General features: G+C 44.0%; 1 protein-coding gene across 2 annotated transcripts in view; it reads right to left on the reverse strand.

Moving 5' to 3' along the window:
• Positions 1 to 13,730, reverse strand: part of TBX20 (T-box transcription factor 20) — a 56,702-nt gene extending 42,972 nt beyond the window's left edge. Inside the window, exons 1-5 of one of the 2 annotated variants that reach the window (XM_055347552.2) lie at positions 9,941 to 13,061; positions 9,521 to 9,773; positions 8,253 to 8,417; positions 4,561 to 4,669; positions 497 to 655 (exon numbers count right to left, since the gene is read on the reverse strand). In XM_055347552.2, coding sequence (XP_055203527.1) covers positions 497 to 655; positions 4,561 to 4,669; positions 8,253 to 8,417; positions 9,521 to 9,773; positions 9,941 to 10,082 — 828 coding nt within the window. In that variant the 5' untranslated portion in view covers positions 10,083 to 13,061. The other variant, XM_055347553.2, reaches the window with a different exon arrangement.
• Positions 13,731 to 21,138: the final 7,408 nt, after the last annotated feature.

A 21,138-nucleotide genomic window follows, 5' to 3' on the forward strand; every position in this document is an offset into this window, starting at 1 on the left:
TTACTATCTAAAAAGACATTTAAAATCATTTTACCAGAATTATCTCACCCTAAATTATAGCTGAATAAACCTTACAAAATATCTAAAGTATCAGCAGTTTGGGCAGTTGGATAGAATAGGTGTGTTTAATTGAGCAGAGAAACTGAACTTTTAAATTTTATGAAGCAACAACAACATGGTTATACATGTTACCAGGAGGAGGAAAAGGAGGCAAGCAACTTTCTGGAGAAGAAAATGTGAGAAGGCAGATTGGGGTAGGTATGGGTGGGGAAGTGGGCAGTTAAAAACCTGACCCATAATGTAGAGATTCTAGAAACTATAGTGTAATACACAGTCACTCAACACACTCTTAGAGGTCCTAGCCCTGAAACTCAATAGCTCTCTGCAAAGTGAACATCCATTTTGAGTACTTGGATATCTCTTCTCTCCAAGAAAATATAAGAACCTCCTAAATCCTTCTCTTATGCAGGAACTAAATTGTGAACTGTACACTCACCAGTTGATTCTGGTAGGCAGTGACTGCCGTAAAAACTGTTTCTGGAAAGATGAAAGTTCTAAATTCTTCAGACTTCAGGTTGAGCAATGAGGCTGTGTGGTCTTTCTTCTTAATGATGTGCACCCTTGGCTGGTACTTATGCATTGAGTTCAAAATTATCTACAACAAAAAGATGGGAAGTACTGAATTTTACATACTTAATACTGCTAAACAGGCCAAATTACAGTGAGGCAAGAAAGAACCAAATGGTCTACAATTTCAAAGTCAATTTTAAGATATGGATCTACCCTTTCCAGCCTTAAGGCAAATCATTTTCACAAGATACTGCAGAGTCATTGTTGTGAATCACATTTTACCAAAACAACTGCAAACCACACAGGTTGTTTCAAGCGTCCTTTCTAAAATGGTAGGGGGAGAGGTCATCTGAAGGATAAGTTTTACCTATTTTTAAAAATCAAGTCTTTTAAATACTTTTGGTTTGCTAGTCTAGTTAGACCAAAGGATGCATGTCTAAATTTTCTAAAATAAGAAATCACATATTCTAAGAGGCCAGATTATTATTTATGGAGAAAAAAATAAAAGAGTTTAGAAAAGCAGCGGGGTGTTAGACTTGGGTAAAAATTTTGAATCTGTCAGTTTCTAGTCCTTTAATCCTTAGCCAAGTGATCTCATCTCCCCAATTCCTAGTTTTCTCATATGCAGAAACAGTACTAACCTCGTAGGGCTGGCACAGAGGAAACAGGAAGTGCTCAGTAAATGTGAACTGTATTATTATTAGTAATAGAAGGAGTATTTATGACATCTTCCTTGATTTCTAACTTCTAGTTATTAAACCAAACTTGAATCATGATAGCCATCTTCCATTCTGCAGCTAGTAAAAGTTGCCAAGTACTCAGAAATCATAAACACACCCTTGTTAACAAGGCAGCCAATAGGTAGTATTTTTCATATATCTTTTAAATAAAATATAAAAGCTAGCCATTATGAATCAGGGCAATAAAATTCAATTTCAGATATAAAAGGTTTCCCACATCTTCCCTCCTGTCACCCAGACAGCTATCTAAGTCTGCACAATTTGGGGGTATGTCTTTCCGAGGATGAGAGGGCTCACATTGTATGCCCTCCTCTCCAAGGAGCTAGCAGAGAGCGTGACTCTCAGGAGACATCTGACTATAAACAGCCTGGCAGGACCAATGGCACTCTCTGCTGGTTGCTGCTGCTAGTCATGCAACTGATGGCTCCCCAGCTTTCTTAGCTAACCTGGGCGAGGGGCATGAGTGTTTCTGCTGATTGACTTTAGCAGAGTTGAATACTAGTCACTGTGGGATAACTGATATATAATCGCTCGCTCTCTGTGCTGAGATGTAAGCCAACCTAAAGTTACGGGGTTTTAACTGCGACTGAATTTTGAACATGCTGCCTTTTTATGATCTCAAACTGGAACAGGAATAACTGAAACAAAGGAGATCTTTAAATGAATCAAAATAATGTTTTTGAATGATAATATGATCTGTTTGCAATAATACATTTATTCAAAGGATTTCAAGCGATTGATCCTCAGCCAAATACTTGAATAAAGTTGAAGCAGCAAAACCAAACATTTTCCTCCTATCACTAATATAAGAAAAAAAATTAACATTCATCATATATTCTACTGGGAAGATAGGAAGAATTTTCAAATCACACCCAACCACCCATACATACACATACCAAAATGGAACAAGCCCTAAGCTTTAAATAAGCTGCTTCTTTCCCCACTTCTACCACCTGAGGGTTAATTTCCTTTGGGAAAGGTTACTGGACAGACTCGGACCCCAGACTGAGCCTCTAAGACCCCAGGGCTCCCTGACTCTCTGCTCAAGCCCTCCTGTAACTTGAAGACAAAGGAACACTAATAGAAACGTGGACTCTGCTTCACTCAAGAAATAATTCTTGAGAATAAGAAAGTTTCCTTTTCTGAAACTAAAACTGCATCTATAAGAGAGGCTTCTTCAGAACCTATTCAAAGAAGTTACCTTAACAACACAAGATCTAAAAATCTTTCCTTGTATTAATAGGTTTCAGAACACACTAATTCTGGTGACAAAGGGTTATATTAAATATAATTTTTTTTGAGACAGGTTCTTGCTCTGTCACCCAGGCTGAATTGCAGTGGCACAACCACAACTCACTGCAGCCTCGACCTCCCAGGCTCAAGTGATTCTCCCACCTCAGCCACCCAAGTGGCCGGGACTACAAGTGCATGCCACCACATCCAGCTAATTTTTTGTTTTGTTTTGTTTTCATAGAGATGGGGTCTCTCTACGTTGCTCTGGCTGGTTTCAAACTCCTCAGATCAAGCAATCTTCCCAGGTCAGCCTCTCAAAGTGCTGGATTGCAGGTGTGAGCCACCGTGCCTGGCCAGTATAAAAGTTTTAAAGCTAAAATGCATATAAGCAACCATCTAAGACTAACCAGTTTTTTAAGGCATAATCTTGGTATAATCAGGCTAGACCCTAGAGCTTCTGAAATCTGGTTTAGAGCTATTACTACCCAACAAAGCTGATGCTAAAAGAAAAGCATTTCAATTATGGACAACTGATCTCAAAATGACTCTGAAGTCTTTTTGGAAAGACTCAAATAATTCCTCTAAAAGCTTCACATATAGAAAATTCTAGAATCATAAAAGAATTCCATTTTTCCCTGCAAAAATTTCCATTAAAGTTCAAGAAATTTTAATATAAATGACATTAAGAATGATCATTGATCTACAAAAAAATCACTCCATACTTCATAAATTCTAACCTGAAAAAAAATTTATCAGTGGAAGCATGTTTAAAAAAAAGAAAATTATGCCAATAACCTTAAAGATAAAGATCAACTATCTTTCTCTTTCAATACACAAAAAAACAGAAGCATATTAAGCTACTTCCAATATCCCAACAGCACCACCAGTAGAGTCGTGAGTTAAGTGGCAACCCTGACTTGGTTGTAATAAACACAGTCTCCTGTGGGCAGAGGGATAGTGCTAGCACCTAAAGTGATTTATTTGGTTCCAGGTTTAATCCAACCATATGAAACCAAACCTAGAACTTTCTTATTATCTACTTATGACCATCTTTGTTGAGAAAGGTCTTCAAACACTTCCTCTAAATTGCACAGATTTGATCCTTACACATTGTATATATGTATCCAAATATCACATGTACCCCATAAATATGTACAATTATTGTGTATCAATTAAAAATTATTAAAAGAAGAAAAAAATTATGGAAGTCTATTTAAAGTTTTCTTAGCATAAAATCTAAGACAGAATTTTTATGTGTATCTTTATTTAACAGCATGAAGTAACATCCCAGCAATGCCTTAAAAAGGCATTTTACCAAATATGTAAGGACCTGCATCATTGACTATTTGTTCTATTAAACTACTGATAAGAACACAGAGTTAATTTTTCTTTTTTCCACATTTTCATAAACTTTATACTGACACAAAATCAAATTGTTTTGTTTTTAATTACAGGGCTTCTTTATGCTTTAATATTCATGAAACTCTCCAAAAAAAAAAATGGTTACATAATGAGTAAACAGCACTTTCCCAAACTGATTTGGACATAAAATCCTTTTGTTATTTCGTCTCACATACATATGTTCTATAGACTACACTTTGGGAAACCCCCATCAGAGGTCCTAGCCCTATTCTCTCTAGGTTTTATTATCTGCTATGCTGCTGACAGAAATTAGATGCTTAACCCAACAACAGGCTGTAGCAGCCTCCAAAAATGTATATTCCCTTAGTTTAGTTGGCTCGGGTGGTACAGCAATTTCAGAAGCCTTAGGAATTCCATGGAACAGAAGATCCCTGACCTTCTTGCATAGAAATGGCACACAGCATTCCCGTAAATAACCTATTACAAAATCAGTCAAGGTCCCCTGAAGAACACATAAATGCTCCCATAAAATGACTCAGAGATAGAAGGTGGGAAGGGGATAGGGAAGGCAGGAAGGGACTCAGAGAGAGAGAGTTTTGTGCGACTTGTCCATTCTATCTCAGGGAACCTGCACAGCCCAAGGCATGGTACTTACATGGCCATGTTGATCCAGTTCATTGTTGGTGAGTTTCACCTTTTCAAAAGACACCATCTGTTTGAGTAGTTGCTCACCGGTAAAAGGAGAATCTGGATGCACATAAAGCCTAAGAAAATTAGGAGAAAACTTTATTGAGACTTCTTTAAAAAGTCTGTCTCCGTAGGTTATAAAACGTTCTAATTCTAAGGGAACACATAAGCCATATAGAAGTGGGAAATTTTATTGCCCCATATACCTCAAATTTATTACTATTGCAATGTCAAAACAACTGTAAAATGTCCAATTATTTCTTCATGTACCAACTATCTAAATGAGATAATACTTAACAAATTTTCTATTAAAAGCTGAGCGAGGCATTGTTTAAAGGGGTGTGTGTGTGTGTGTGTGTGTGTGTGTTTTCATCTATCTAGTCAACTACTGGTCTGCTTCGATCAAACGCAAAATCTTCTTGTTGAAGGTGCTTTCAAAAGAAAAACTAGCTTACACTAATCGCATGAGTTCCTATTATAAACATCTCTTAAATAACAGTGAAAACATAAATAATTTAAAAGAGAAAATAATTTTAGAGAATCCATTTATTTAAACTTAAAGGTTTAAAGTTTGTGTTCTTTGTAAATATAAGATGGAGCAATTTTAATATAGGGACATGGAGAACTCCCAGTAGTCCACAGATCAGCTAGGATTCTGTTCTTCCTGTTACATTAAACACTACTGCTTTCATCATGATCTGTTTATGTACTCACTAGATGAGAGTTAAAACAATCTAGACACACTTCACATTATTCAATTTATTTATTTGTAAACAGTGTAAGCCAAAAAAAAGCTCTCACATCTTTTACGCACTCACAGTTAAATGCAGGTCACTTTTTCTACCTGTGACAACGCCTTAAATGCAGCTCTTTGTAAGTCCCCATCCTGGTATCTTCTTGACTTAAGTCTTTCTGAAGTCAGAGAGAGACTACAGAACTAATGAAGGGGAAGCAAAATCCTTGATTTAATAGGACAAATTCCTTTATCCACGTAAAAGGTTATTTATACCTAAATTTTATATAGGATCCTTATAACTACAATTAAACATAAATATTTTTACTAGGGCAAAAGCAAGGGATAAGAAGTCATAAAATTTTTCTTGCATTATTCATGTAAAGAACAAGAAATCTGTTCCATGGTTTGTCACACAGAGGACTAAGAATAGAAGAATTCTGTACAAATGCTGAAACTCACAAAGCCCACCAGGAGCAATGCACAAAAAAGGTTGACAGCACCAAAGACTCTTACCAGACCTACAGAGAAACTGTAAAGGCTTCAGGCATTTGTCTGCCTGTTAATTCCACTGTTTTTAGGAGGAGTGCTCACAGTTGCCTTTCAATTATTCTTTGATAACACAACCACTTTTCAAGTACCATCCTTCCAAGACTGTAGCTTTATAGGTGCAATTGTTTTACTGATCAGAACCACATTCCTCCCTCTAAAAAAGTCCAAAATTATTTAAAGTCCTAAAGTTGATGAAATGTTCCCTCTCTAAGGACCACATTCACCACATGTAATGGCTATTAATAAAATATTAATGTATTTAAATATTATGTATTTTAAAGAAAAGGAGATGTGCTATATGAAAAGGTAACATTATTTTAGATCATAAGTAATATCTTGCTTATTATTACAATCAAGTGATACTGTCAAGCATTATTTCTTCCGATTAGGAATGACTGACCAATGAACTTCAGCCTGAACTAAAATGCTTCAAAGTCCTAAAACCATGGGAAATTTTTGCCATCAGTACAAAAATTATCATCTCCCAAGTTCTTCGTTTTTCTCTTATGGAGATAGATAAGTAGCAAACTATTTATTTTAATAATAATAAAGAATAGTTGCTAAATTATCTATTTTTTATCCCATAATAAGCTAAACATTTTTATTTAATATCAATCTAAAAAAGCTGAACTAGGATTAATGAAAAAATATACAGGAAGCCCCTCCTCTCAAGTCCCCCAGAGACTTAAAATTCCAGCAATAGCTTAAACATGCTTCAGTTAAGATAGTGTATTGGTACACACTTTTCTTCTCCAACCAGAACAGATTAGTAACATAAACAAGGCATGTCATATTTCCAAAGTCCTGCTGGCCTGCATCAGCTCCCCATACCTTCAGATAGGAAGAAAATGTATGTTTAATAAGAGTGATTAACTTCTTAGAGGAAAGATTGGAGGGCAAACAAAAAAAAAAAAAAAAAGAGGGTTTGCTTGTAGAAAATGGTTAGGAATCTGCCAAAATACTCTCAGGTTTAAAACGGTATTGAAAAGTTTGGAAGGTAGCTAAAGAATAATAGTAAACTATTTAATAGTAAATAGAAGAGAACACTAATTTTATTAATTTTAATATCTATTATAAACTGGTGAATCTTGCTCAACTAAAAAAAAACTAATAGCAATTATTTTTTAGATTTTCTTAGTCTTGACTGTTATTTAATACACTGATTTGAAAGGGCTGGGAAGACGCCCTTTCTGGTCTCTTCCGAGAATGGAAAACTCTGAGAGATTGCTTTTAATCTCTTTTCTAGTGCACTTAGCATACGATAAACTCAATAATATAATAAACTACTAATTAAGCTGAATATTCTATCTGAACCATATGTGTAATTGTCTGTTGATTCTCTGCCTTGACTATGACTCCAGACTAGACACAAAGTACCAGCCGTAACTTAACAGTTCCCAAATCTGTACATTTAAATAAATTCTTAGCTCTGATACAAACTTTCAATCAATCACAAAAAATTAGTCATTAAACATAAACAACAAAAATTAGTCATTAAAGAAAAGCTATGAGGCTGGGTTTTAAAATCCCAAACATAAAGTCAGCTAATATGTTTTGTTTTGTATTAAAGTAGGCAGTTACATTCCTGTAACTTCATCTATTATTCTTCACATAAGCAAGTATATGTTTTCCTGTTAGAACTCTCATTTAGTTAAAATAATAACAGTAAAGGTTTGCATGTGCTTTTTTAAGGATGGTACTCCTGGAAAAACTGTATTATTAGCAATGAATTTCACAAGAGTAAATATGCATGATCCCTAATATGTTAACTGAGGAATGTTTCATGTAAAAGAACCAGTTATTGAATTACATTCATCCACTAAAATTATAAAGGGAGAAAATAAGACTTGGCTTTATTTTTTTACTTAAAAATCTCTGAACCTTTATTGGTCAAAAACAACTGAATTTTACCTAAATGTTGTTTATTAAATGCAGTTATAACCATATGATTAACAAATACTGTGAGCAACGATTTTACTAAAATACACTCTTCTAAAAAGGATTTTAGGACAACCATTTCATCAGTAGGTTTATTCACTCTGGTTTTAAGCAGCAATTAGAGAGGATGTCTATATTTATATTTATACAAAATGGGTCCACATTTCTAATGAATACTCAAATTGAAATTTAAGAAAAACTTTGAAATGAATTTCTGCCAAAGAAACATAAAGACAGTGTTTTCTCTATGCACAAACTACCTTTCTCACAGCCTAACCCATATTTTGTGTAGTCAATCCTGGAGTGTCCAGGCTTGGAATGCTCTCTTGCCAGAGCCCGCTGCTTTAAAAATACACTTGCTTAAAATTCACACAAGCCAGAAACATTCTGACAGACGCACTAACAGTTTTCTCAGTGAAAAACCCGGAGGCACGAACCTGGCTGGCAACGGCGGGTCGGCCTTGCCAGCCACCAGCCAGGAGGACCGGTGGTAGGCGTAGCGGTACCTCTTGTTGTCCACAGGGACGATGTCCATCAGGACTATGTACTTGGCCTCAGGATCCACCCCCGAAAAGGACACCCGGATGGTTGGAAACATCCTCCTGACAGAGAGAGAGAGAGAGAATGGGCCCTGTTTATGCTGCCTAATAAACTGACCTGAATTAGGAAGAGAGGAAGGGAGGGAGGGAAGGAGGGAAACGGTCTGACTCCCCTCTCTATCCGGTCCACAAACCCCTCTTTTGTTTTGTTTAAAGCCTCAGAGAAGTGAATACAGAGACAGGGTTTTCTTCCAAGCCTAGATAATTTTAAGTGTCACCTTTAAGCAAGTGTTAATTGCTAGGTGAAAAGGTGGGGGTGGGGGTATGTGTTAACTCCAGAAGGTCTGTGATTAGGGAAAACCCCATACATTTTAACGATCAAGCGCATGAAGTGTCCCAGGACCCGAAGTCCCTGGAGCTGACCCAGTCACACAACTCACCCGCATCCCAGCCAGAAAACTCTCCTCTTGCAAAATAAAAGCCAAAAGCAGAGGTTTCTGGGAAGGATTTCTCAGATACCCTGCAGGTATTTTCTGCAGTCCCAAGAGCTAGAGCCACCAAGTTTTGCCGGCCTCTGCCCCATCCCAACCTCCCTGCAGCCCTGCAGCTTCCTGCCTGGCCAAAGCCCGCCCGGCTCTGGCGCCAAGAGGCCCCGAGCAGTGCTCCTTCCTACAGGGAATTTTATCGTTTCAAATTTCATTCTTCCGCCCAGGTTTTAATTTTAGTTTTTAATGGGAGCTGGCAGCTTTTGCAAATTGAGGCTGATAAAAGGGAAGCTACTCACCTATCTAGAAGCACGCAGCAGCTCATCAGGCACCCAGGCACAAATTCCTCCTCCTTCCAGATCCCGACCCTCCACCCGCCAAACCTTCTCCAGCTCCAGGGAAAGCAGACCACACCCTTCGGGGTTAGTGTGTCTCCCTGGTCCCTGTGCCCTTCTCAACAAAGCCAGGGTGGGGCTTCCCATGACCAAATCCTGAGAACGCAAATGACTAGACATCCTGTAGCTCCTAATGCAAGCTGGTGGAAAGAAGCTGCCCTGGAGCCAAGCTGTCTCTCTGCTCCATGACCAGCCAGCTCTCATCTAGTTCCTGGAAGCAACCTCAACTACCCAGGGAGTGTCCTGACTCTCCACCCCCAACCCCCAACCCCCAAGTCCCAACTACCTGCCCGACTTGGTGATGATCATCTCGGTGCCCAGCTCATGGAATTTGTCCCAAAGCTCCTTGGTCTCCAGGCTGCAGGCAATTTTGGCCATTTCCTCACTGGGGATGATGGGTGTGGTGGGGATCAGTGGCTCAGTGCACAGAGAGGAGGAGGACGGGCTGCTGCCACTGCCTCCACCAAACTCCCCATGAGCATCCAGGCTGGTCAGCTCACCCAGGGACTGGGCACAGGACGACTTCTCCACAAATTGCTCTGGAGGTAAAGAGAATTGTGAATGACAGCTGACACTGTTCAATAAGGAAAGATCTGGAAAGAACAGCATAACCAAAATGGTCACTTGGATTTGACTCAGGAAAAGTTAAGTTCAGAAACTCCAGGCAAGGCTGTAGGGATGACCCATCATCACTGTATAAAATTACCTGGGATTCCCACGGAGTAGCATGCCCAGTGTTTCCTGACCAAGCTAGTGAGTTCTAGAATGACTGCTTTTCGCCACCAGTACTGCAGCCCCCTTTGGGAAATAAAAATGTAAGAGTGGAAGAAGGGAAGCGTGATGATCATGATGGATGAAAAGCAAATATTCCTATTGTCACCCCTCCCAAATTCTAGACTTCGTAGCTCATGGAACTGATGCCAGTCCTGCCTCTTTGACAACCAGGAGAAATTTTTCTCCACGGAGACAAAGGGAGCGAAGAGATCAGCATCTTCCTCACCTGGAGAGGAACTTTCCTTCCTTCCTGGAGCCCTCTCTCCATAAGAGAAAAGGAAAGGAGGATAGGAGGGTAAAAGAAAAATGGGGAATGTGGTTTACAAAAAATCAGTCACTTCACCTCTGTGCCTGACTTTCAGTTTTCTAGGCTTTATGACGAGAGTTAGAACATTTTTATAATATTCTTCCCAGCCCGAGATCTTATGAAAGATGCTAGCATACAGCTTGCTAAATCACAGGAGCAGGTTCTGTGGGCCATTTTCAGAAGAGGCTTAGAACAATTACTTGAGGGGTGAGGTATAAAATTTTTCTTTCTCCCAAAAAGGTCCTAGAAGTGAGGACAACAACCTGAAATCCAGACCAGCAGTGTATTAAAATGAGAAGAATGCTCTGCCATCCACCACCAGGTTGGAATACTGCTGCCTATGAACCAAACATTCTCCCCCACAGCTGATAAGGGCCTCGGACTACACCAGTCACTTTGATGGAATACAGGGAGACTTCTGTAATTGTCCCAATTATCTTCCATCCCTTAAAAAAGAAACTACTTGAATTTGCAATGTGAAGTTGATCTCTTAAGTGCCCTCAAGAAATCAAAGCCAGTTCTAAATGTATGTATGTACATGTATATGATGTGTGTGGGCATATGGGACACGCACAGATCATAAGGTGTTTTATTTCCTACACATCCATACATGAAGAAAACAGGAAACAGAGTGGTTTTACTTTTACTTCTCATGCAATGATAATCCAACCCATGAAAATGTTTTAACTTAAGAGTAATCAAATTAACTGCCATCCTGATTTTTTTCAGATTAACGAAACGAAACCATACCATAACAAAATCTTATTTTCTACTAATATTTTCAGAAACACATTCACATAATGTCTTCGGAGGGAATTAAGAAGTAGTGTTAATGATTTTTTTTTCTGACAACTGAAAGAGGCAAACTCCCTAAGCCCCAGACTGACCAATGCATCAGGATGCGAAGTAGGAGAGGAAGAAAATGAAATAGAAATGCTTCAGCAGACTGAAGCTGTTCTTTTAAATAGACTTTGTATGTTTAAAAGGGCAATCCTGGGACACACTGGAATCCCCCTCCCCACTCTATAGTTTGCTTCAACAAAAGTCCCACATTCTCTCTTAACAGAACTTTTAGGTGTTTCTCTTGATAGAGTCCTTGGCTTGCAGTCACCTCTGTTGAACTGGCCAGTGTAAGGGACAAGAACGCCTGCTAGTTCTTTCAGAGCCCATCTCAAAAGCCAGGAGAGGGACATGCATTTTATATTAGTGCCTATATGTGTGTGTGGGCATGGGGGTAGGGTTGGAGTTGTGAGCTGGGCATGGCTTTAAAGTTCAAGATTTAGAAATTTCGATATAAGGTGGCTTTTCTCAGAAAAATAAAGAGAGAAGGAAGCAATGTTGAAATGACAGGGCAGCTGGGGCTGGCATGTTTCCCAATTTGCTGTCTACACTTCTGTCGGGAATACTCTTTTCCTGCTATGTAACAAGCTGAGATGTTTACAAAGAATTCAGGGGCCCCTAAACAGCAATGCATAATGTTGAGAAGTCGCACAATATAACTTTGAAATTGTTAGTTATATTTTTCTAAACAATTGGATTTTGTTTGATTGATTGTCTCCATTCTTTGGCAGGTTTAGATTTAGATGGGAGGTGGGTGGGAAGAACCAGGGGAAGGGGGTGAAAACTTAGAGGACAGATTTTTTTTTTTTTTTTGACATTCTGTTTTCTACAGATCTACTAGTCTCTTTTTCCTTGGTTTCAAGTAGCTACAGGAATTTTACTTCTCTCATCTTTAAGCCCAAACACCTTATTTTTGATCTCTAACACTTCCTTTTTTTCATGTTATCATTATTTTGGATGTGATACCTTAAGTGTTGGGAAGGACAGAGAGAAGAAAGGAGAAATTGGGGAGGGTTAAAAAAGAAAAATTAACTTAAGTTTGCTATCTCATTTTCACACTGTAGTGATACCAGATGATCAGGCTGTGTAACAATTATTTTCTGGGGATCCATGAGGCAATGATGAGAACACTTCTTTTTCTCTCAGTTGTAAAGAGATTCTTAAATATTTATCTTGGGCTGGTTCTTTTCCATGTAATTCACTAGTGTTAAGAAGAACATAATCCCTATTCTCCCTTTACTCCTAGCCTAGTGTCTTCTATAAATGGTAAAGGTTGTTAAACAAACAATATAACTAAAAGTAGAGGAATTTGAGAAATGGTTACTGGTTAGTGTTTTTGCCACCCTCAACTGAAAATGACGACAGTTATAAAATGATGTCTTGGTGATAAGTCTAGAGCTTCAGTGAATAAAATGGTTCGTGTAGGGAGAATTGGTTTATTCTGCTTTACAGTGGTTTCAAAGAGCTTGCTCTGTTTTGTCTATTCAAGTCAGAGGAAAACCAAAATTAAACTGGTTTCTTATGAAGTCCTTTAGCGTCTCCTTGGTTTCAAACGCACAAGCAGGTGTTACATGCACAGTAAATCCTGTTGAGCCTTAAAAGGAGTTTTATTATTCTTTTTCCATGAATGTTTTTAACCCAACAAACATACACACACACCATATGTCTGATCTGATATATGGATTCTAGACAACTTAGGAGACCGACGGGCCCAGATATAAGATGCACATTCACAGCATTCAACAGACTGAAGCCTCCAAAGAAAACTTGGACCCAAAAGAAAAAGATCTCCCACCCGCGATGTATGGCTCATGGCTTGAGCATCAGACGTTGCTGCGAGCCGCCTGCAGCCAGGGGCACACACGGATGCGCAGCATCCCCAGTCCTCGGCGGACAGCCGGGTAGCCCAACTTACCCAGGGGTTTGATTGTGTTCTCTGTCGCCTCCTTCTCCTTAGAGCCGCCGCTCGACATGAGCGCGGCAATGGAGAAGGCGTTGGCCCGGGAGGAGAGTTGGGGCTTGGGCGACGCCGTGAACTCCATGGTCCCCAGCACGCGGTCCTGGCCAGGGACGGGGTCGTCCGAACTGCCGTCCAGATTCCCCAAGGGAGACAAAGACCCGAAACACAGCTCAAAGTTTCCGAGAGCAGTCACAGCGGGCCAGGGACTCCAGAAGTGTCAGCTCCAACGACTCCAGAGCTGCACACTGGCCTCTATCCCCCCACCGCAAAGCCCCAGAGCCGCAGAGACTTCGAAGGCAGCCGGAGAGGAGAGGGCCCACCGAGCACTACGGCGGGTGCGCACGCCCCGGGGCGCTCGGCAGGACGACAGTCTGCACAGCCCAAGGCGGAAACGAGCATCAACTGCACAAAGTCCTGGGGTCCTGGAGCATCCCCTCCGCGTCCTTCCTCCCTCTGGGGCTGGGTACAGCCGGGATGTCCCAGGCTGAGGTGGCCACCAGCAGAGCTCGGCAGCTAGGACGCTGGCGTGGGGAGCGCGGTGCGGAACTACGGACAGTGAGCCCTGGCGCTCGCTGCCCTGCGCCTTAATTTGCTGGCGGCGGCGATCCCGGAGGCCCGCAGCCAGTCAGCGTCGTCTCACGTCACCGCTTCCTGATTCCGCCGCCGGGGGCGGGGCCGCGGGCCGGGCGCGGAGGGCGCGCCCAGGGTGCGGCGCCCGCGTGGCCTGTCGCCCCGGCTGTACGGTACCCCAGCACAGGTTCAGGGAAAAGGGTGCCACCACTAGGCTGACGCAGCAGCCACGGACACCCCCACCTGGTCTCGCAGCCCCGGGAGGGAGGGCGGTGCGCGCTGTCGGGAGAGGACACATCACCGCGGCCTAACGCCCGAGATCCGGGCATGGCCCAGTTGGGGAAGCTATGACCAGACCAGAGGAAGCCTCAGGAGTTCTCACTTTTTCCATTCTTTTTCTTACCTGCGCTCAATGTTCCAAAAGAAAGTAGGGAAGCGCTCAGTAGAATCCGGCGCCTCTGAGCCGGCGCCAACTGGCCAGGTCCATACTCGGGGCAGATCCCAGGGCTGGGACTCTCATTCGATGGTCCCAAATTTGATCTCCTTGACAGTGGGGCTGAGCAAATGCAGCCCTGAAAAAGAGAAGCTTAGCGAGAGTGCGGGCATTTGGCAAAGGATGCCGCTCTCAGAACCGTGGCTTCTGCTCCTCACCAGTGCGTCTCTAGCCTGGGGCTCCTATTTTCCCTAGAGGGACCCTGGAAAATGGGACGGCTGCCGAAGAGAACGCGAAGGTCAGAGCGCGGAGCTCTACGGTAACCACGCGACGCGTAGTGGGAGAGTGCGAACCTTATGGTAGCGCCCGGACTAAGCGGACACAGACCCCTTTGGTTTTACAAAGGCGGCTGTGACCAGTACTTCCCACGGCCTTGTTGGAGGGCGTCCTGTTAGCCCTGCTCAGCCTGAATAACTCAAATTCTCCGAATTCGCAGGGTAATCCGCTTCGCTTGGAGCCGTGTAAACTCAGGCTGACATACACACTCAAGCTGTACATGTAAATATTTGTTCTCTTTTCCAGCCAGTCGGTCTGGCTATTAGAAGCCTCTTCGTGGGTCTTAAAATTAAAATACTAATAATAATTTTTAAAACTCCAACTTTTCACTGCACCACCCCCTACTCCTGAAATAAATTTGTGGGGGAAAACGGCAAGTTAAAATAGCTGTCGAAAACGTTTGTGTGAACAAAATGATGACATCTGGAAGAGTCGTGATTTCAGCCTGTCTTGATCATCGTGTGTCAATAGTTTTTAACAAGGTGCTGGATGAAGGTGACTAAAAAATGCATTCTCATATCACTATCGAAGTTCGAAGTGTCGATTTATAAATATTTGAGGAAATTCGTAAAACCATAGACTTTGGTGCTGGAAGGAATTTACGCTGTCTTCTAGCCGGTCTCCATGTGCGTTTGAGAGAGAAAAACAGGGCCCGACGTGGCAGAGCGCGCATCTCCCCCTAGTCCACCTCAGCGTCTAGAAGCAGACGGAAGGGCAGGACTCACACTCCGGGCCCCGACCCTGATCAGCCCCTGGCCCTGCAGCTGTGGCTGGGCTGTTAGCTGAAGAGCCAGAGTAGAGTTAACGACGGCTGGCAAGCAGAGGGCTTTCAGACTAAACCGCAGGATGCATCTGAGGATCCGTTTCTATTCTTGAATTTTTTGCTGGTTTTGGACAACCCAGACCCAATCCAGACCCCTTTTTTGGTTATTAAAGTCCCCCGCCCCAACCTATCTCTCCCCAGACACACCTTCTCAATGTAAGTGACATTTCTTTGTATTGAGTGGAAGGCGCACACTGATTTCTTTCCTATATCAAATGCTTAGGATTTGTCCAGAAAGAAAGATTTCCCTCAAGAAGTGGGGATTTTGGAAGGTCGGGGAATGTTATGGTTAGTCTAGACCTTGATATATGCTTCAACAGGGTGTGGCAAACCTTGTTAGCTGAATTTAGTTTTCAAAAACTTGCCGCAAAATTACACTTCATAAAAAAAAAACCCTTTTGACTGTTTTTCTACACAGAGGAAAACAACTGTGTCCTTTCTTAATTACCTCAATGATTTTGACTGGAATCTGAATAATATCATGAGAGGAACATTTTCAGAAAGTTTGACGAAGCAAGGGGAAAACTGAATTGCCACAAATCTGTTTCCTCCTCCTTTCCAAGTGCCTACGCGGCCTTAGCCCAGCTCTGTGTCTCTTGTGTGCAGGAAACCCCGACTGCGCATCCTACTACAGGTAAAATACTATACAAGAAAAGATGAGTGATCGTTAGGAGGCAGGCGGCAAACGAGAGGTATTGAAAAGGCCACTTTAAACAAATCCGGGTGACCCGTTTGGGGATCTCTAGGCTATGCATCTTGTTGGTGTTGAAACCTCGGCAGTAAAACATATGCTGCAACATTATTATCGGGGGCACACTGTCCCTCCTCCTAGATTTATTGCCTTTGCAAATCAATATGATGCCATAAAAACGGGGAACCGGTTCTGGGCAGAGAGGTGCTGTCGAAGGATGATTCAAAGCCTTCCCAAAGCGGAGAGTGGGGAGTTCTGAGGTCCCTTCAAAACGCCACTGATAGCGCAGGTTAACAGGTAAAACCACCCGGGGGTTGGAACAAAACAAGCACGTTAACACATCTCTCTAGGCCCTTCTCAGGCTGACTGCTGGCAGCGGAAGCTGCTGAAGTCTGAATGTTAACTTTAACACACGCATTAGCCCGGAGACTTTGTGTAGGTTACTGAACCTCTCAAAGCTTCAGTTTCTTCATCTGCGTTAGAATAGGGCCAATAGTTCATTCCTACCTGGAAGATAGCTCTTTGGATTAATGCCCTAATGTGTATAAGAAGCCTAACACTCACAATAAACCCAACATAAGTAAAGCATAATACAGAATTTTAATCATTTAATTTTGAACTGCAAATTCGCGATCGGAGAAACATGTCTCTCGGGTGCTCATATATAATGTAATAGTTTTGGAATGTACAAAGAGCATTGGGGCCACAGGAGGGTATTGGATTGTTATTTACATCCCGTTTAAACTTTGGCGCCTAAGAATGTAAAATTTTGTTATACATCTGAGTTTGTTTATATGGAATTTGATTATATGGAAGACTGGAAGATGTCTCCTTTTATACACCACTCTTTCAAATTCTCATTTGTAGCTCCCGGAACTCAGAAGACAGTCGACCCCCAAAACTGTCCAGGAAGTAATCGGTTTCCGGCTTTTGGACAATGGTCCCTCGCTTAACGAAAGCTAACGAATGCTCCCTTAGCTGGGAGCTTCAGGGACCGGTCCCGGCAGGTCTAACCAACCGTCCGCAGGCGCCGTGGTCGACAGCAGAGCCGAGACGGCGGGGCAGGGTGCCAAGCGGAGGGCACAGCCTGGCAGCCACCGTTGGCGGCAGGAGAGAATGGGAGAAGGGAGACCCGCTTCTCAGCACAAGGGCATCTGTCTACTCCCGAACATGGCCGGAGATTCCTGTCCGCAGCCTCCCTCCAGCTCTTTCTGGTAGACACTTTAAAAGCGACAGTAACGGGCTTCGGTGCCTTTGGATTCCTAAATTAGGTTTACGGAAAAGGAAAGACTTCCCAAGCACAGTGAGAAGAGGAGCTGCAGCCCCTCCAAGGCTGCTGCGGCGCGTTCCCGGGGCGCGCCGAGAGCAGCGCGCGGCTCCGTGCCCCGTGGGGAGCGCGCGGCGCGGCCTTGGATTTCACCGCGAGGCGGGAGGGCGGGTCTGAGCCTTGCGTCCCAGGATCCTTCCGACGAACACCCCGCGGGTTTTAGTTTCTCGAGCCAAAGTGGTCCCGGAGAAGCGCTCCCTCGCAGCCAAGCTGCAAGAACTGGCCGGGAACCTGCAGGCCTCGGGCCGACCCAGGAAGCCTCCGCACCAGAAAGCTCGATGAGCCCTTGCCCAAGTCTTGCTCGAAGGGCAAAGCAAAGAGCCAGCTCCCCTGAGTGTCACTGAAGTTCCTGGATGGGGTGTGAGTGCGCGCGTTCCGCCCGAGACCTCAGTCTCGCCCAGCTATAGAGCCGAGAAAGGGATGTCTTGTGGGCGTAAGGCGCTTCGCGCCCATCTCCAAGGCCGATGTGGTCAGGAGGTGAGGGGAAATGTCCTTCTGGCAGAAGCCCGCGGTGCTGCGACGTTGACCCGCCTGGCCTCAGGCTCAGGGCGGCGGGCAGCCCAGGGCGCATGTAGTTTCAGCAGCCGCGCTACGTGGGCGCGGGACCCCAGGCCACCCCACGTGTCCGCCCTGGGCCTCCTCCGGGTCCCAAGGCGCGGCGCCTCCAGGCCTTGTAGCGTCTTCCCCGGGTCCCCGCGCGCCAGGCCCCGCAGCCTGCTCACAGGACCGCCCTCGGGGCTGCGACCCTCTCGCTCCTCCCCGCGGCCACTCGCTCCCCGTTCATCCCCCACGAGCTCACTACCGCAGGGACCGGCCCTCAGAGCCCCGGGCCTCCTCCCGGCAGTGGAAGAATCAGCGTGCTAACATTGTGTGCAAAACTCGCAGCGTGATCAAGAACTGCAAAAGAAAAAAGAAAAGAAAAATCTCTTCTGATCCTGTGGGCTTGGAAGCCAGGCCTACTCTCCTCACACTCCTGCACCCTCCTTTCTCCTCCTTCCCCTCCTTCTCCTCCTCCACGCGTGCTCCCACCTTCCTTCTGCAACCTTCCTCTTGGGCAATCGCCGCCTTCCCAAGGGCCCGGCTGCTGACGTATACTGTTTATTTTGTATATCATGATTTTTGTATGAATTTTGACTTTTAGAATTACTGCATTAAAATATATTTTTCTTGACAACTGAGTTGGTTGACATCTAAATTGTGGGTTCTCACCCCGGTCCCGGGCCTGTCAGGAAGGTTAAGAATTTCATCGAAATTGCACAGATCATAAGCAGTAGAACCGGGCTTCCAATGCAAATCTGTGGCTTCGAAAGCGTCGTTCCTACCGTTACATCGCGCACGGGACTATTAACCTGGAACCCCAACAGGGGGAGAAAAGCGGACAAGGGACACGTTTCCTGCTTCGAGATGAAGGTCTTGTTGGCTGGGTGCCCTGGCCTGCCCGGGCGGACGCGTGGGACCTGCGTGGATGGCGCACGCTGCAGCCAAACAGGCGGCCCGAGGGCTCTTCCTGAGCGCAGTTCCTCCGGTGTTTAAAAACAAACTCAAACTAAGTGAGAGTTTCTCTTTGGAATCGCTTCACTTGGGAAAATGATCCAGCCTTCCACCAGGAACTGTGCACTGTCCCCTCTGGTGACTGCTAGAGCATCTCCACACATCCTGCAGTCACCTCTCACCTTCGCTTTTCGGGAGCCAGAGTCAGCTGTTTTTGTAAGGAGTTTTGAGAGATCAAGGTGGGGAAGACCCAGGCAGGAAGCAGCCCCGCAAGGTCTCTGCTGCTAGCTCCCACAGTAAGTCATTCCAGAAGCAGTTGATTGAAGCTCATCTTACTCCCAACAGTGGCAAAATTCATACTGTAAGCACTTGGATGCCTATTCCCAAATGTCGACGTGCTCCAGACGACTTGAAACATGTCGTATGCAAGGAAACAAAGATGTATGCGTGTAATAAAAGATAACGAATGTAGAGGATTTGTTCAGTCATCCAGCATTACACAGCACCTACTCTGAGCTGGATACTGTGCTAGGCTCTGGGAATAGAATAGAACAGTGATCTGGACCCTAAAATTCCTGCATTGTGCAACTCACAGTCTGGTAGGAAACACTGATAATAAACATATAAACAAATACAAGAAGTACAAATTGTGATGAAGACTTAAGGAAAAATTCACATTTGTTGGTATTCATTCATCAGGCACTGGCTTGTTGGGAGTGGGACAGAGTTGGACAATTTGCATATAATCCATGCCCCTCAAGTGTTCAAAGCCTAGCTGGGAGATGTATTTTAAAAAGTGTCCTTATAGCAATCATACATTACATTTCCCCTCAACATTTTTGCTAAAGAACTCTTAGACTGTAGGGGTGTAATGGCTTAATGGAAATAAACAACTTGAATAAAAGTTGTGGAGGAAGATGTTGGGGTCTAGCACCAGGCTATGCTGCCTCTGTTTTTACATCTGTCAAATATGTTTGCTGATAGTCATATGTCCTTATATCAGAGAGTTTGTTGTGAAGATTAAATGAAACAATGTCTCCGTGTAAGGGCAGAGGACTTCACAGACGCTACTGTCGCCAGCCCTGGAACTGGGGAAAGCTTCCTTTTCGATTTAGGGATGATATAAATTCGATCTGATCAAGGAGGTGTGTTCAAGAGCCACAGTGTCAACCCTGCACTCAAGGAGTTTGAGAAGCAGCCTTCTCTGGGGTCTGTAGGTTGGTCTCAGAAGCTCTGCAGTGGGGGAAGAAAACCGTGTGCCACTAAGTAGAAGAGCGGCTTTATGCAGATGCACAGACAGTGGGGCTGTTTTCTGTGAATGCCCTGGCTAGAACTGCTGGAGGCCCACAACAGGCGTCAGGGCTGGATTTTCCTTCTTTAACTCATGTACTTTGAGGGTGTCTGCGTACATTTCAAGCCCTGATGCCAGCTTTTCAGTGCATTGCAGAGAGCATTGAGCCACGCTTAGCATGTGCCAGGCACTGCACTAGAGGCTTTCCATGAAATATATGATGATGCTGATAATAATATAAGTCGGGTACCATTATTGTGTGCATTTTTAAATTGCAGAAAATGAAGCTCAGAAGGCTAAGGAACTCACTTGCTCAAATCAGGGTGGAGCGGGAAGCGACCCTGGTCTGTGTGACCCAACCCTGTTCACTTCTCAATCTTCACCTCCATTTCTATCTTAACCTCAATTAATCTTATTCTCGGTTTCTAGCACTAACTTGGTCAGATTTCTGTTCTAGAAGAAGGTGTTCGGAGGAGAGGGCTGGATTTTCTTGGTGAGTTTGTAAATAATATTAGCAGCCCCAGAGCCCAGAAACATGTGCATTTCTTTGTTGTCGGCCCATGGGGACTCTGGGCTTTAGAAGAACACAGGCAGCTGTGACCCGCAAGTCCAGCCCTTCACTCTCCAGGCGAGCAAAGGGGAAGAAGAAGGGGGGCCAAGTAAAGGTCTTTCCCTGCCGCACGTGGACAACGGGCCCGGGCAGCCTTTGTAATGTTCTTTTTTCTTTTCTGAAGATAATTACCTAGTATTCTGCAGGTTCCTCTGGTGCAACAGAGACTGCCGCGGGGCGGGGGAGAAGGTGGTGAGGGGGATCGCGCATCGCTCAGTGCAGGTCTGTGCTTTCACTTGGCCTGCGCTCAGGTCAGTGCGCCCCTTACCGGAGCACCCATGGCCTCCCGCGTTACCCCCAAATTTTGTAGGCAGACTGTCAGAGTTCGAAGCCAGCTGTGTCCTCTGCGGGCCGTGTGACCCTAGGCTATCTGGGCTGCTCGGAGACTTAGTTTCCCTAGTTGTGAAGAGGGAGGGTGTGACCATGGCCCGGAGCTCTCCGAAAGGCTGTG

The sequence above is a fragment of the Gorilla gorilla genome, chromosome 6 (assembly GCF_029281585.2).
Source record: "Gorilla gorilla gorilla isolate KB3781 chromosome 6, NHGRI_mGorGor1-v2.1_pri, whole genome shotgun sequence".
NCBI lineage: Eukaryota > Metazoa > Chordata > Mammalia > Primates > Hominidae > Gorilla > Gorilla gorilla.